The 17,516-nt window shown below is 40.1% G+C and overlaps 1 protein-coding gene across 1 annotated transcript in view; it reads left to right on the top strand.

Annotated features, from left to right (window-relative positions):
• ndrg2 (NDRG family member 2) overlaps window positions 1–16,354 on the top strand; it is a 31,106-nt gene extending 14,752 nt beyond the window's left edge. The window contains exons 2-16 of the mRNA XM_034857188.1: window positions 5,276–5,358; window positions 8,114–8,155; window positions 9,279–9,384; window positions 9,501–9,621; window positions 10,249–10,311; window positions 10,584–10,644; window positions 10,984–11,070; window positions 11,340–11,396; window positions 11,574–11,677; window positions 11,763–11,801; window positions 11,905–11,956; window positions 12,528–12,575; window positions 12,659–12,694; window positions 13,126–13,177; window positions 13,332–16,354. Coding sequence (XP_034713079.1) covers window positions 5,287–5,358; window positions 8,114–8,155; window positions 9,279–9,384; window positions 9,501–9,621; window positions 10,249–10,311; window positions 10,584–10,644; window positions 10,984–11,070; window positions 11,340–11,396; window positions 11,574–11,677; window positions 11,763–11,801; window positions 11,905–11,956; window positions 12,528–12,575; window positions 12,659–12,694; window positions 13,126–13,177; window positions 13,332–13,495 — 1,104 coding nt within the window. The 5' untranslated portion in view covers window positions 5,276–5,286 and the 3' untranslated portion in view covers window positions 13,496–16,354. The remainder of the gene's footprint in view (window positions 1–5,275; window positions 5,359–8,113; window positions 8,156–9,278; window positions 9,385–9,500; window positions 9,622–10,248; window positions 10,312–10,583; window positions 10,645–10,983; window positions 11,071–11,339; window positions 11,397–11,573; window positions 11,678–11,762; window positions 11,802–11,904; window positions 11,957–12,527; window positions 12,576–12,658; window positions 12,695–13,125; window positions 13,178–13,331) is intronic.
• The last annotated feature ends 1,162 nt before the right edge of the window (window positions 16,355–17,516 follow it).

The raw sequence follows: 17,516 nt of genomic DNA, 5'->3' as shown, positions 1-17,516 counted from the left end.
GTGTGTGTACACAGAAAAAGCAAAAGAAGGGTTTTAACAGCTCACTGTAGCTGTTGGTTTTTCCGGTCGTCGCCATCTAGCATGTCAACAAAAGTCGAGGAAAGAGAGAAAAGATGGAACGCTCCTAAAGATTAGTTCCATATAAATGCACGGATAATGTGTTGTTTTGTCATTAGTGAAGAACAATAGTGACCTTGTAGTACGGTGACCAGATTTCTCAGACAAAATCCGGGAACATTTTCAGCTCTGAAGCATGTATATACCTCCAGACGTCATGTTTTTATTTAGTAAAACTTAAAATGGGGACACTAGACCTAGAGCTGTTCTCATTAGAGGCTGAGCCCCCCTAAAGGTCTGATCCTAGAATCACCCCTGCTGTTACTTCATACTTGTACTCCACTACACCTCAGAGGGGAATGTTGTAATGTTTACTGAACTACATTTATCTGACAGCTTTTGTTTTATTGCTTCAGGCTTGTTTCTGCAACAGCTCATTGAGTATCGGATACAACAAAAACTATTGAGGAAATATTTTCCTTTGACATTGATGCAGTATTAAACGAGATCGCTGCAGTCGGCAGAAACAAGCTACAATGTAAGTTCATTAGATAATTGTCCAGCTTGTATTTACATTCATAAAAGTGCTCGTTTTGCTACTGACAGACTCAGATTAATATTCTAAGTGTCTGACAACATTATGGAAAGGATTTCTAAGGAGGTCAACCTTTCTGTTAAAGATTAAGATCCTTTTTTAAAACATAAAAGTGGGTTTGCTGAACCCACCAGACTCCATGTAAATAATCAGAAATTTTAGCATCGTAAAATCTTTCTAAAACATCTCTGAGCTCTGGGCGGCGCTGGCTCTGGCTGTCCTGAGCCTTCAAGTGTAGGGTGTGTGACTATTGGCTATGGTCAATGTTTTCTTTCTTTCATTCCAATTTCGGGTGTGTCAATCACAGTGAAAACCGGCTGAAGACAGGTCACCTAAACCTGGTCACCCTACCTTGTAGTAAAAAGGAGCCTCATATAAGAATGACATTTCCTCCTATGGAGTCTGTTCATTCCCATTCAGAGATTGACTCTCTTTGACTGCCAAGATGGCGGATAAAGTAAACAACAACAGCTAAGTGAGTTGTTCAGAACCTTCTATTTAGTAAACTGTGTGTACACAAACAATGTTCTAAATGCTCAAGTTCATGCATAGAGCCGCTGGTGAGACTTGGAGCAAAGTTTCAGGTTGTGTCGAGCCTTATTGATGTTAAAAATATTGATTTTGATGCTGTCATAGTTGTGCCCCTAGCACTCATTCAAAAGGCCATTTGACCAAAAACGATAATACAGTAAATCTTAAAAGTGGCCTTTCCGTCCTAATTATGCTTTAAAATAAAGTTTGACTCGGGTACATTCACAAAAAGACCCTAGGTTGCATTTTGGCGAGAGTTAGGCTTTAAGGAAGTGATGAAATAGTAAAAATAGTTTGAAATAGTTTGAGAAATGTTTCTGGATTTTGACAATGTTTTCTGTTACTGGGTTGTATGGTTGCATACTGATAAACAATAGATTGAAAACGCTATGATAAGGGTTATATTTGTAATTAAAGATGTAAAGGTATGGACATTTCAAAAAGGGGTAGGACCTGAATTGCAGTTTTTTTCTTCCTCTTACTCTCTTTTGGACATTTTTTATTTATTTAGCTTATTCTTGCTTTTCCTTTTTTAATAATGAAATACTTTTGTCTAATATTTTATATTTATTTATTATTTTGTATGTTGTGCGATATAAACAAATTATTGTTATCAAAGTATTACTAATACAAATGTAGTGCTTTTTTTTTCCAAGCTATAAGGCACAATTTATACGTTTTTACTAAAATGTATCCCCATGACTGGTCTGTTACTCATCTAAGCATTACTAAATGATTTATTAACTAATAGGGTGAACGGTAAACACTGAATTTAAAAATTTCCACTTTACCACATAACCTCAACTTTCTACAGTTTATCGCTCCAGCTTTTCACTATAATATCACCAGACATGCACTCTTACGTAGCTCAAACCTGCTTCTAAATCCAGATACTGTGTGATGACATTGCATCAAAGGATGAAGAGATGGATACAGTGTGACAGGAAAAGGGAAAGGGAAAACAAGGGGGGGTGGGGGGAGGAATGACAGGATGCATTAAAGAAAACAGATTGCGTGTGTGTTTGAATGAGGTGGCCTGCTAACAGCTACTGAAATGCCATTGCTCTGCATGATTATGGATGTGCATAAAACAAGTTTGGATTAATTTAGCTGGAGCAATAATCCGATGCAGCCTGATCTCTGTGGAGCCTTTTCAGTACAACAGATGAGCGGAACAACTGTTTGCTGACAGCTTGACTCTGGAAAAAGAGTAGAGGCAAATTAGTGTTTTATTCCTTTTCTCAGCCAGCAACACATTCTTTTTCCCTGTTTTTTTTCCTCATTCTTCTTCCCTTCTTGCTCTTTATGCTAATCTGCATTTTTTCTCTCCTTCTGTCTGTTTCTCTCTCCATGGTGACAGACGACGCCTCCTGTGCAGTTTAGCAGCTATTACACGCTCTAAAACACACACACTCCGAGAGAGGCGGAGGTAGAGATAAATAAAGATGGATGAGGGATCGAGTTAGGCCGATTAAATGTGGCAGCATCAGAAAACTATGCAGAGGAGGTGTGTAGAAGAGAGAGAGCAGATTAAGCATAATGGGCGAGATTCATATCGATGCTGTGACTGCCTTTTTCTACCACCCTGTCTGTTGGCAGGCTTTGGCAGCACAGAATATAGCTGCTCATATCAATGACCACACTCTGATGTTACATCCATATTCACTTGGGTTCATGTCTATAATACTGAATAAATTAGTAAGTAAATGCTCTCATAATACTTTGTTAAAATCTATAAAATTGAGTTCATTAATAAGAGCACTAGCAAAGTATATTATTTTCCACCTTCATGCAATAACTCAAAATCTACTTTTTATGTAACATATTCTATGCAATAAGCATAAAAAAAAAAAAAAAAAAAAAACTCAAGGTCCACTTTCTAATTTTTTCCCCATTCAACCATCTCATCTCATGGACTTCATCCGATGTTCCTCAGTTGTCATGGCGATGGAACTCGTTCTATACATATTCTGTTTCTGTTGTTTAAGGCTGTTCTAATTCATATTTTTATGTTAACATCTGAAATAATCTCTACATAATGTGAAAGATGTTGCTAACACAATGATAACTGTCACCCTTCTGCAGTTCTATTACTACTGCTTGTGCTGACTGTCCAGCATCACATGGCAGATGGACAAAGCATAACAACAAAACATAGGGGAGCATTGAGAGATATTTCTATGAAGAGTTGTGGAGACAAAAACAAGCTTATAGGAGGATAAATATTGGACTTGTGTTCATAGGGTGGCTAGACACAAGACTCCAAATTAATGCTAAATATTTTCTAAAAAGTTTGCAATAACAACTCTGACATTTTCTGACATTTTCTACACTCAACACAGATTTTTTTTCTAATGATTTTCCTATAACAAGATGAGAGTCTTTTTTTAAAAGCCTTCAGTTGTGTGGATTCCTAGTGAATCACATGCTTTATACAGAAATGCTACAGAGATCCTGCTGAAGCATAACTTCCCCGTCCAAACATCAAAATGGTGTCATACTAGGCACCTATTTATATGCACAGATGAATGTGTTAACCAATTTTCTCAGCCGCCATGTCCGGACATGACAAGGACCTATAAAAATAGTGGGGGATGAGCTGTGGAACAGCGATCTACAGTATCAGAGAGACTGAATGGCCGGTTCAAGGCTACGTGTCAGCAAGCAGCTGCTCGGCCCACTGAAGTGTCTCTGAGTAAGATACTGAAATGTGTTGTTGTTTCTGAGCTTGACAACTGGTGGGAAAGCAAAACAAAATTCAGATTGTTAGGAGACAATTTAAAGGGTACTATTGTTTTTTCAACCATTGCTCACTATATAATGTATGCAAATGTATGTTAGGTAGATACGTCTTAATAAATAGCACCATAAAGGGTGAATACTGTTATTTTTCAACCTGTTTTGGAGTCTAAGTGACTGGAAAACAATCTTTGACATTGGTCCAGCATTAAGCGAGATTGCAAAACTTGCTACAGTGTAAAGCGTCAACAGTCAGACTTAAAGGAGTCTTCCGGTCGATTTCAACAAGTAGCTCCGTTGCTTGTAAATTTGGAGTGCTGTCAGTAGCAAGAAAAACGAAAAGAATCGCTGTTGCCTACGCCGTGTTATCCTCCTGCTATCTACAGTTTGCACCCAAGACGCTGAAACGGGGCAAGCTTTAAACACGCTTTTAGCCTCTTCACACATTTAAAATGTCATTACAAGCGCCTAGCCATGTGAAGTGATTCCTTCCGAGTGAACACAGTGAATCTGAGACCTGCATGAAAGTTATGTTTATTTACAGTGATTCAGGATTGTCTACAAACTATATGTCTGCAGTTGTAATTTGTAAAACGTCAGTTTGATATCCCAGACCTGTGGATAGATCAATTGTGGAAATGTTAACTTAAGTCTACCCCTGTCAACAACCAGCCTTTGTGATGCCCTCGGGCGCAGCATTTAGATTTGAGCTACACCAGTGCACTCACCGTGGCTGTGAAGGTGTGAAAATAGGGGACATGCTCGACTAGTCTTCCTCAGATAAAAGGACTTCATACTTCAGTACCTTCACTTCATCCTTATCAGCCATTTGTTTGTCACAGTCATTCCTCCCTTTGGCTGGTTCTAATTTGTAACATCCACGTCTCTTTTCCGTGTCACAATGTTTAATCACCCACCTTCATCTCTTTATGCTATTTTTTCCCCCGCATTTTATCACACCTGTCTTTGCCCATCCAAAAATGTGTCCATTCGGCTCTACCCCTCCTCTTCTACTCTAGCTCTTTCTTTTTCTGCCCCACAATTCTTTTCTGATCATCTCTTTCGGCACTAATGAGTAATTAACTTCTGTAAGGTCCCACAGCACAAGCAAAGTCCCAGAGGAAAACACAGTATTTAATCACTTGGTGTGTGTGCATGCCTGTGTGTGTGTGTGTGTGTGTGTGTGTGTAGGTGTGGGTGTGGGTGTGTGTGTGTGTGTGTGTGGGTGTGCCCACCTGTTCCAATATTGCAGTGTGATGGTTTAATGTGAGAAGGAATAAGATGTATTCATTGTCACAGTGCAGTGAACACAAGCTACAGATTTTCATGCTCTGTTCTCTTTTACCTGTACAGGAGTTGACATCATGACAACAGAAATGCAGGAGATCGCCATCACGGAGGAGAAGCCTTTACTCACCGGTCAGGCTGAGTCCAAGGTCAGAGATGATGTCTCACACGCATACATACAAAGATATATGCACACACAGGCTGCATGCAGAAAAACACACATACTGTATGGGCTGACTTTAATGTTCTCCACGCATTAAGACAAATACACGAGCAGTCAGTGTGTGCATAATCTGAAACCACAGGGGTGGATGTGTGCGTGTGTGCGTGCGTGTGTGTGTGTGTGTGTTTGTCAAGACACAAAAAAAACAAAGGTTGGTTTGTGTGTGAGTGTGTTGGCATTTCTGTCCTTGCTATGCTTGAATGTGAGTTTGAGCTTATGACAGCATGTGTTTCAAAACACGTGTATGTGTGTGTGCGTGTGTGTGTGTGTGTGTGAGTTTGTGCACAGCTGCAGCAGTGGCTCCGGATTGACGTCAAAGCCCCGAGGGAGCGAGAGCAGCTCCTCTGCTCTGCTGCGCTGATGTTGTTGTGTGACTTCAGCGCTGCAGAGCAGATCTGTTTGTCTCTCACTGCTGACACCTGGTGGGCAAACAGGGGAATGCATCCCTCAAACAAGATATTTACAAAGGACATCCAGTTATTAAGAGGCTATACTATATTCCTTTAACTCAAAAGAACTATTATGTTGTTGTTGTTGTTGAAAACCTTTTGTCCCTAAAGAATATGGTGAATCTGAGAACCAAACAAAAATATTTTTTAACATTTTAGGCTGGTGTTCTATATTTTTCTTATTGTCTACAAATCAAAATCCGCTTTATATGCCAGGCATGAGGACACATACGAGGATTTTGTCTTCGCAGCATCGTTGCTCACATTGTGCTTACACATACAAAAACAACCAAAACAAACATATACACACTAATATATACACAATATATACATACTCTAAACAGAAACAATATAGGGGCATGAGTGCAATGAAGAGTTCAATAAAAAATATTTAAATGTGGAGCATAGTGCAAAGGATACTGGGATAAATAGAATTATGTTATTATATTACAATATGAACAGTATAAACATTATGAACAGTTGTGAAATAGGAAATGAGAATGATGAATAAATAACAAGTAATAAGTGAGATATGAGAATGATGAATATGGACCAGAACGGAACCTGACACTGTGGCTCAGAAGTCAGCTGTTCATCAGAGAGATGTGCCTACCAGAGGGGAGAAGCTGGAACAGGTTGTGTCCGGGGTGAGATGGGTCTGCAGTTATGGTTCCTGCCCGTTTCCTGACTCTAGAAGAGTATAGGTCATGAACGGAGGGCAGTTTGGCACCGATGATCTTTTCTGCTGTCATTACCCTTGCTGTAGCATCAGCTACATCATAGTCTCGTTTTGCCGGATCATCCACACGCTGCGGAGCAGAGGAGGGTCTGGATAGTCCACACAGCATTCTGGGATGGGAAGAAAATCGTCTCTAGGTTTATTAGCATTTCTTCAAACCAACCACAATTGTCATGGGCAGCGCTAAGAGTTGTGCGAGAGAAAACTCAGATTGAACAGATAGTCAGCTAGCTGTCCGGTCTGATTTACCCTGCAGAGATCTGAGGAGCAGTTAAACATAGGCCTCAGAAATGCACTGGAGTTTAAAATTTCAACACAAAGAAATGACACGTACATTGGTGGAAAAACAAGCATCCGGCTGAATTTCCTGTGGCACCGGTGTAAGCTCGTAACTGGAATATCAAGGATATAGACCAGCTACACCATGACCCTTGGGGGTGTGATGGGTGATTCGGAGTAGGAAATGAAGACTGGTGGGCTTTAGGTTATATCCGAAGCTCCATCTGTCACTGCAACGTCCGCCTCCGCCCTCATCTAAACTCTGTTATCAAGAATATGCTTTATATAGATAAAACTAGTGACCCTTTTTTTTTTATAATGCAGCCATGTGCCTATTGTCTATTCACCATCAGCACTTCAGCTTCTCAGACTGCTAATTTCTGGAGCTTGTGAAATTTATTAGCGGGTAAAATGGATCCCAGGTTGCAAATGAAGATCCCATTTAAAGCCTCCCACTGACAGGCGTCTTCCATATAATCACTGGTATTCTGCTAGCACCTGCACCAATGAGGAGGTTCTCTACTGCATTATCGGCGGAGTATTGCCACCCCATTTTCTTGTTTGGGTGTTAGTTAGGGAGCAAGACCTTGTTTGACATAAAATGACTATAAAAGGCAAGGCAGCTTTATTTGTATAGTACAGTTCATCAATAGGGCAATTCAAAGCTTTACACAAAAACAATTAATAGAATAAAAACAGACAAAACACAAGAATAAAAGTTACAGTGCAGTATAAGAAATTAAACATTTAAAGAAAAGAAAAAAAAGCTTTACAGTGCACACAATATAAACCCAAAGTATTCAATTACTCAGTCAGTCATCATTTTTCAAGCAAAAATATTAAAATTTCACGTTCACAAATCTAAGGGGTTGCTGCTTGACATTGTCTGTCTGTTATATTAAATTGATTTTTTAAAACTGGTCTTGGACTGTTGGTCGGACAAAACAAGAAATTGAAGACGTTTGTTCGGCTAAATCAAGAAAATAATCGTCAGAATCACAAATGAAAACAATTGTTAGTTGTTTCCATCACTTTTTTCCCTCTGTGCCATCTTCAGTAGCATTTAAAGAAATGGAATCAACTGGAATCAATGTGTTTGTATGTGTGTGTGTGTGTGCATGGATCATAAACTTATGAGCACCCCTGTATATATATATCCACTAATTACACACGCACCTTGTTCTAACAAGACTTCATTCCTTAATTTCTCACAGGATGCTGAACTGGCTGCTCGGATACTCCTGGACCAAGGACAGGTATTTTCCGATTTCAGATTGCTTGAATAGCAATGATTGAATAGGTCATAGGTTGTATGGTATGGAGTGCAAACACAATAGATAGTAAAATCATAACGGAACAATTGGCCCAGGCAGAAATGTGAGACTCTTCTCCCAGACCAGTGTCATTACCACAACAAAAGCTATCCAGTCCCATGCAATTTACATCTATATAAGTGTCCTGTATAAACACTATTTGCTAAGGCTGGATGGTAAACTTACTTTGTGGTTTACAATTTTATTTCAAAGGTAATGCACATCTCTGGGTTATATGAAAATGTCATGAAATTAAGATCTATTTGGGTGAAGTTATGATGATGTTTTTGTCTCCACTATAAAAACGTGATAACATTTTAATGTATATCAACCACCACATTAAAGTTGATTCCATCTTATTAAAAGCAAACTTTTCACAGCCACCTTTTGCAGCATACAAGGAATGTTTATTTGTTTTTATGACCCTACAAAAAAAAATGAAGGAGTCCGTAAAGTGTAGAAGTTGTTTTGGAATAAAAATGAACAAGGGATACAAATTTTGGGGGATTTTAGTTTGATGCAAGCGTACTACAGAAATGTCAATACCACACTAACCCTCATTTTTCACCAGGCGCGTATGTGCTGCGTTCCGGAGGGCCACGCGAGCAATCTCGGCCATTCAAGTCAATGCTTGACATTCAACCAGCTGCACTGTGGTGCGTCCCAGTAGCGTGCGTGAAGCGGCTCTCGGCTACGCTAAAGATACGCAACAGGTCTGTTTCCACGTGAGCCGCGCGCAGTTCAGAAAGCAGGGTAGGACATAATAAGAAATCCCAGATCCTTTTTATCGGGACAGCACGAGAAAAGAGAAGGCATGGCGTTTAATGACAGGAGTGCTTGGAGTGGAAGGTAGATACTAGCTACGTAAACAAGTGATTGTTCTGTAAGATACTTGTAGAGGTAATAAAATCTGAGAGTCGGGCAGCCGGACGCTACGCTTCTGAGATGCACTCGTGTGGAATTGCGCGTGGTTGAGAACGGAACAATACCGGAACGCAGCTGGAACGCAGACATGCCCGGTGAAAAATGGGGCTTACAGGGGGTTGTTTTCTCTGGCTCTGTCCAGGAGCACAGCATTGAGACCCCACACGGTGTTCTGCATGTGACCCTCCACGGCACACGGACCACCCGCAGGCCTGCTATCCTCACCGTCCATGATGTGGGTCTGGACAGTGAGTAGCTCTCTCAGCCTTTTTTTTTTTTTTTTTCAGCTCTTTGTCAATTATAAATCTTTCCCTTGGTTGTGCCCCCTTCTTTGGATTGATTCCTCTTTTTTTCTCTCTGGCAGGTAAGAGCTGCTTCTCCCCTCTGTTCAGGTTCGAGGAGATGCAGGAGATTGTCAAGAACTTCACCCTGATTCATGTCGATGCTCCGGGGCAGGAGGAGGGGGCTGCTGTCTACCCCACAGGGTACGACATTCATTAGTCGTATGTGTATTGACATGCTGGTTTACCCTCATCGTCCTGCTGTGACTTTTCTACTTCTTTTTTTAAAGTAAATTTCTTAGAAACAAAAATAAAGCTTCTATGGCAGGCTTAAACCTAATCTCTTCCAAAAATACTTCTCCTACCATCTCTCCCATCTCTCATCCTCTGCAGTCTCTAATACACTCTTGTCAGAGGTTTAAGGAAAATCCGTCCTTTTCTCTCTCTCTCTTTCTCTCTTCTCTTTGCACACTTCTCATTTCTCCTCCCTGCGTGATTATTTCACGGGCTCAGGAGGATTTTGCTTCTTGAATTGTCCCGGCATCTCGGCTGTGACCTTTGACTCCTGCTGGGGATTCAAGAAGTTTATTCTCTTTTTGAACTCATTTTTAAAACCCTGTGGATGAAAGTGTCAGCCACTGTCTGTGTTTAAGATGAATTGAAAAAGTAAAATCCATCGACATCATGTAAGTTGAGTAATTTCCAATAATTACAAAGAGGTTTGGGCAGGACAGCTAACGGGCTACCTTACTTTTTGCACTAAGAAATGAGATGTGTTTTTGTTATTATTTGTTTTTACATTATGATGGTTGCTTGTGTTTCCTGTTATAGTTACCAGTATCCCTCCATGGACACCATAGCAGAGATGATCCCTGCCGTCCTGCAGTTTTTCAAGTGAGTTAATGGTTTTTATTTTGACGTAAGAAGAAGCAAAATTTCATTTGGCTCGCGCGCACAGACTGTGCATGAACTTCAACTGATTCATCTTGTTTAAGTCAAATTATGTACTTCTTACTTCTCCATGCAGCTCCACATACATTATTGCTGTACCCAAACAAGTTCTGTCCCAGAACATTTCCAACATCTTGCTTATAATATAAGTGATATATGTCCTGTATGGTTGAATACATATGTTCTGTTGTTAACTAGTTTTGTCCCTCTGTCAGCTTCCGCACTGTAATCGGCGTGGGTGTGGGAGCGGGAGCATACGTCCTCTCCAAGTTCTCAGTGAGTGCCTTTTTTTGTGTTTTTAGCCCACCTGCCTACCTGACAGCAGCTAATAATACTAGCAGTGACTTTTACATTTGTGAAATGCATTCAAATGGGGCAGGAATCAATCAGTGAACATTCCACTTATGAGCAATAATAGTACTTCACTAATGCTAGCATGGGAGATTTACTGCTCTTTTAAGTGTTGTGTACAGATTTTACTACACAGTGTTATTCATGTTCATTTCTGTCTAATTTTCCCGACAGAAGTCATCTAAAAACATTCTGTCTTGTGATGATTTTCTTCTCATGATCTCACCATCTGTCTCCCATCTGTTGCTTCCTTTCTCCCATCAGCTTGCAAACCCGGATTCAGTGGAAGGTCTGGTTCTGGTCAACATCGACCCTAACACTCGAGGATGGATAGACTGGGCTGCACAGAAGGTAGGCTTTTCTTTCTTTCTTTCTTTCTTTCTTTCTTTCTTTCTTTCTTTCTTTCTTTATGGACTGCATTGTCTTGTACACAGAAGCATGTGGTATTTTAATCTAGTTAGTCCTTATGCGACTTCTCCATCAATTTACATTTAGCGGTGGATATGAAATTATGTGACTGCATGCATGGCTCATGCCCCAGAGTAGTAGTGATTAGGTTATAGTTCATCACATTAAAGTTACTAAATGATTAACGACCCTATTGATATTTCCCTCTCTAGCTCATCTCTGTGACATCCTCCCTCACAGAGCAGATCCTGTCCCACCTTTTCAGTCAGGTACAAGGACAATCATTTCTTTTTTCTTTTTCTTTTAAATGCAAAATGTTTTTTTATGATTGTATCAAAATCCTTCATCATTTCCAAAAAGGACTTTAGTTAGTTGCAGAAAATGCCTACCGCGTCACTTGTTTTGAAACATTTTGGAAGTTAGAAAAAAAATCTGTTTTGTTGCAGGAGGAGCTGTCATCAAACACAGAACTTGTGCAGTCTCACAGAGAGCGCATCTCCAAAGCGTCTAATCTGGCCAACATAGAGCTCTTCTGGAAGTCTTACAACAAGTAAACACACGCACAGACATCATTACATAAACACAAATATACTCCACAACGGCCAACAAAGTGTTGTCTTTTTGTTTCCCTCCAGTCGCAGAGATTTGAACATTGATCGCAACAGCACCTTCAAGTAAATCACCTCTAAACTTTCATCTGTATACTTTATTTTTTGTTTGATTTTGTTGTGTAAATCCAAATACCACCCTTCTAACTTAAATCTCTGTCAACTTCAGGTGTCCAGTAATGTTGGTGGTGGGCGATCAGGCTCCATATGAGGACGCTGCTGTAAGTTTCACCTGCTTTGTGTTCTGATTCATATCAACAGATATGATATAAAACTTCAAACCAAGCCAGTCTACATGGGTATCCATATGTCCCTGGTATGACAGTTCAGAGATCACGTGGGTCAACCCCGGCCGGGAGTAATGCATTACAATTACCTAAAAGCTTTGGTGCGTAACTTTTTGATACACTAATGAATGCCGTTACAATCAAGCCATTGCCAAATGAGTTGCTGCAAACCAGTAAGGACTATCAGCTCCACACAAGTCTCTCTGTATTTCTCAGTATGACTACATTCAGAAGATCGTGTCGTCCGGCGGTTTTCGCACGCAGAAACTCGTGTGAAGCTGACTACCTTTTCTGAAGAGTCCTTCATGTTTTTCCTCCGTGCCTTCCTGCAACTTGCGTGGGGGGGTGCTTGATCACCGAAGGCGTGGATCATGTGGACGCATTGACTGTGTTGTTGTCATTACTTAGAATTCCTCATGGGGGAGACAGAATAGCTTTAAGTGCTAGAAATGGGTAATCTGTGTACTGTTGAAGGGTTTACTGTTTTTCCTTCTGCAACCACTAGGTGGACTGCAACAGCAAAATGGATCCAACAACAACTTCATTCCTAAAGGTACACTAAGTGACATTTAAAGTCTTTAATGTTTCTCCCTTCGTCATTTACTCTTACACACTTCTTCTCTCCGTCCTCCAAAGATGGCTGACGCTGGTGGTCTCCCTCAGCTGACCCAGGTAACAACATGCTAACAGCCTTACTGATACTTTAAACTGATGTTAAAGTTGCAGAAAACAATGTTTTTTTTTTTAAACATACACGTTCAATCAGCCATCACAAAGTGGGCCTTCAACTAAGAAAAAACATGCTATCATTCTAACTTGTGCACCATTTTTGCATGAATTCTTTTTGGAGCAAATGAATTAGTGCCTTGAAAAAAGAAAAATGAATAAAGATGAAATCTCAAACTGCTATTGAATTTATATCGCCAGTTCCCTTATCCCAAAAAGAAAACAAACCACTCAGAGAGGGTAGGAATCTGGGTTTTGTGGTCCTTCAAAGTGTAACTGTTACCCTTGGCTGCCAACTAGCAATATTATTTCCGAGTTCAGGTAATAATTCGGGATTGTACTGAATGGAAAACACTTTCTTTTCTTTGTGTCTGCAGCCTGCTAAACTGACTGAGGCTTTCAAGTACTTCATCCAGGGAATGGGCTACAGTAAGATCTCTAGCTTCTCTTGTCTTTTCATTGGGTTTTTCAACAATAACAAAACAATATAGAATGATGCCAGCTTTATCTTTTTAGATGTTGCGTAGCGTTTCCTTGGCTATCTAATTGGTTAAGCACATTTTGTCTCCATTTCTCTCCACAGTGGCTTCATCTTGCATGACCCGCCTGTCCCGCTCCCGCACCACCTCCCTCTCCTCCTCCTACTCCATGGACGGGTCCCGCTCTCGCTCCCGCACCCTGTCCCAGGGCTCGCAGGGCGGCCAGATGCCACCCAGCCCTTCCCAAACGATGGAGGTGTCTTGTTGAAGGAAAAAAAATGATAGCGGGAGAAAGTGAGTGAGAGTGAGAAAATGAAGGGCGAAGGCAAAAGAAAGGGAAAGATGAAGCTTGGCGATAATTTAGGAACAAGACGAATGGGTTACTTATTTGTCACTAAACAACTCCCATCATTCCCCACAAGAGCAGAATAGGACTAGAGATAAGGAGAGGGAGGGAGGGAGAGAGAGAGAGAGAGAGAGAGAGAGAGAGAGAGATTTCATAGGAAATAGGAACCTATCTTCCTTAGTTTGTAACAGCCCTGTTCCTCAGAACCCCCTTCCAGCTGAAAAAGAGTGGATTGGCTGTTCTACAGTATCTAAGAGATTAATAAATTAAAGGGGGCCGGTGGGGAAAGAATGGCCGGCGTTCCTCTCTCCCTCCCCTCTATCGGAGCCTCCATCAGCCAATAAAGCGCTTTAATTTAGATAAGGGGGCTCTATAGAGACTGCACACTTTGCGTTAACCAATAGTAATAATTCTGAACGCGTTATTTTGTTGATGCAGATGATTATGTTGTCGATACTGATGTTGAAGCTAACGATGATGATGATCATCATCATACAATAGAAAAAAAGAGTAACATCTTTTCTCTTTATTACACAATGAGTTTAAAACAACATAGACAAAAAAACATAGCAGAGATACTTATAACAATGTGTGTCTATTACATTTTAAGCTAGTTTTTATTGTGTTATTTTAATTTCTTTAATCAAATTTTATTATCTCATTTGTAACCTGCCTCAGCAAATGGCTGAAGCTACGGATTGGTTGAACCGTTGTGTGGTAACAGCCAATGAGCGCCATTATAGTGACTACTTCCTCCTTGATGTTGCCTGATTGTTTATCTTCCATTTGCCCTTGTCTATAAGTTTTGTTTTCCCATTGGATTTGAGGAGGTGGGCAGGAAGATTTTTTTTTTTCTTCTTTTTTGGGGATTTGGAAGTTGCATGCCTGGTATCAACCCATGTGGATAATGACTGGATAATATTCTTTTATATTCTGCTAATCAGTTCTGTGGATTGGGTGGGTGTGTGTGTGTGTATCTGTGTGTGCTGTTTTGTTTAGCGAAAGTGGCGGTCTAAAGTTAAGCATAGGTGAGACTGAGGGTGTTAGCTTTAGCTAGCTAGCATCCTATCATTAACACTAGTCGCACATTAAATAGTGCTTCCAATATTGCTGGCAGTCTCGCACTGCATGTCCTAATATGCACACTCGTGTACTACCCAACAGGGTGCATTACATCACTAAGCATCTTAGTATTGATATTGCATTTCCGTGTTAGGCACAGCCAGAAGGGATCACTGTGTTCATCTGGGTTGTAGTCGCTTAGCCTTGCCCGTGCATGGATACCTCCTAACAAACCCAGCTATCATACTTGAGTTTCTGTGTGATGTGAGGTAAAACGAACACAAGCTCCTCTCTCGCAGCAAGCAGCTTTATTAAAGCAACAGGCTCAAGAGAATTGTGTTTTGATTGTTGCGATTTGTGTGTGTCTGAGGAAGTACATGTGAGGTGTATGAAAGCACTTGTATCCTGAAAGCACAATTAATGAAGAAAGCCAGGGTCCTATGGAAAAGTTTTAGTAATTCATTTTTAAGACCACCATCATCCCCTTTGACTTATGACAATGTACCAGCCCCTTCACTGCCAACACACTTTGGGACAGCCATACAAGGCAAAATAATTTGCTTTTTTTTTTTATCGTGGAAAAGTATTAGCCAATATCTGTACCTTAAACAACCAATCTGTATTTGTAGCCAATAAGCATTCTTACTGCCAAAACTAAGAGCCCCAAAAATTAACAAAATAAATAATTTTCAACATAAAGCTCATCACTGCCCTACAACATGTAGCTATTGGACTGCCCGTACCATAGGACCCAATCCGATATACAGTTTTAAGCCAACTGTGTGCCCACATTTTGATGCAGCATTGCATCTGATTTATTTTCCCTTAATAAGCAATATCATTTTTACAAGTCAGTTGGTGGTTGCCTCTTTCTTTCACATGCTGTCCAGTGCTCCTTTACCAAACCTGTTTGATGATGTATGATGATGACAGTGACAAGAAAGTCATTGGAGGGCCTGAGATTTGAGCTTTGAACAGACTGGGTTGGCCTTCTTTGAAGACATTAATGATGGTTGTGATGACAATAATTGCTTTTTAAGTCACTCCCCTCTGCCCATCACATGCAATTTACATCCATCCTTTTAAATGCTAACAACTGCTGTGTTGTTAAAGGCAAACACAAATCTTTATATTAGGATGATTTGTGCTTTAGGGTGTTAATGCAGAATGTGACGTCACCCCAGGATGCCATCACGTTTTAGGCAATTTTGTTGCTGACAAAGTGCTGACGTGTAGAATGTAAGTTCTCCTGTCATTTTAATTGAAACTTAACAGTTGGGCATGGGAGCGTCTACCAAAAAAGGGATAATGCGTGGAGCCCGGAAAATATAATTTCCAAATAAGGAAAAGGATTAGTACTTATTTGTGGAGAGTTGAGCAGGGCTGTTTGATTGTAAATGCTTGTCCATTTTGTCTATTTCTGTCAATTCATTTTTACTTTGATCATATATTCCTTCCCCCTCTATGTTTTGAGATTTCTTTTAAATCTCTGTGAAGTGTTAGTTTACTGTCCCGATGTGCTCACAAGTTAGTTAACCGTGTGATAGTTCTTGTGTAACTTTTAGAGCATTAGCGCTGATGAGGGAGAAAAAATAAATAAGAAAAGTTTAAAGATGAAGAGAGTGCAATCAATTTTAGTTGTGTGGCTAATTTCTCTGTGTAACACAATGAACATCCTTAAAAAGCAAACTTAAAATATAAATAAAAGCCTAAGAGGAATATCCTGTTTCCTGTCTTGCTTTCTCGAAAGGGGTTAATATAAATATGGGTTGATAATGTATTTTGTAAATTGTGTTGCTTTTGTTGCTAATAAAGACATCCAAACTACCACACAGTATTTATATGAAAAGGACTGACAGAATATTGTCAAGTTAGGGGAACTAAAGCCCTCTTTGGTGTGCTTTCAGACAGTTGCGATATAGCTCCTGGTTACTAGTGGCAGCACTGAGTGCCGCGCTACTGACCAGCAGAAGAGCAAGAAAGAAATTATACGCCATCTTGGATGTTTGGTTGTAATCAAGAACCACATGTAAAAAACACCTGTGCCCCTTTATTTTTATATATATATATATATATATATATATATATATATATATATATATATATATATATATATATATATATATATATATATATATATATACACAGTACAGTCCAAAAGTTTGATGACCTCATTCAACTATTGCCTTTATTTGTATGACTATTTACATTGTAGATTATCACTGAAGAAAACTATAAATGAACACATGTGGAATTATGTATTTGACAAGAAATGCTAAATACAGTATATACTGTATACATAAATACAATACTCCTGAGTGTGTCGTGTTTTTCCAACAATTTGCCATTCGTCCACACAGTGACCACTTCCTTCCTGAAACAGGTGGGTTCACTTGGTAAGCAGAACAAGACCTTAAGGCTAGCCTGTACTTTGATTCAATTTAACTTTATTGTCACTGCACATGTCAAAAGTAAACAGCAAAACACTACTTAATCCGCAAACTTTAATTTTGCCCCACAATTTCCTTAATTTAACTCTGACAAAACTGTAGATAGCAGAGTTATTTTTTTTTCAAATATCCTGGTGGCTCACAGCATCTTCAAGTCCACCATGCTCTCACAAAGCTTTCTCAAATGAGCTTAACATTTTAATATCAAATACCAAAATCAGGGTAGTAGCTGTCGCCTTGGTCCCGCTCCATGTTCTGAGATGCCATGTTCAACTGCTACACTGCAGTGCCCTGCTACGTCCTGCTACGTCCTGCTGTGCCTTGTAATGCCGCACAGCGTCCTGCTATGCGGTGAACTACTACAAAATTCTAACCCCAACCGGCCCGTCAGACACCGCCTACCAAGAGCCTGGGTCTGACCGAGGTTTCTA

This window comes from Etheostoma cragini, chromosome 19 (assembly GCF_013103735.1).
Source record: "Etheostoma cragini isolate CJK2018 chromosome 19, CSU_Ecrag_1.0, whole genome shotgun sequence".
NCBI lineage: Eukaryota > Metazoa > Chordata > Actinopteri > Perciformes > Percidae > Etheostoma > Etheostoma cragini.
Note: the sequence above shows the minus strand (reverse complement) of the source record. Positions and strands in the feature narration are given on the sequence as shown.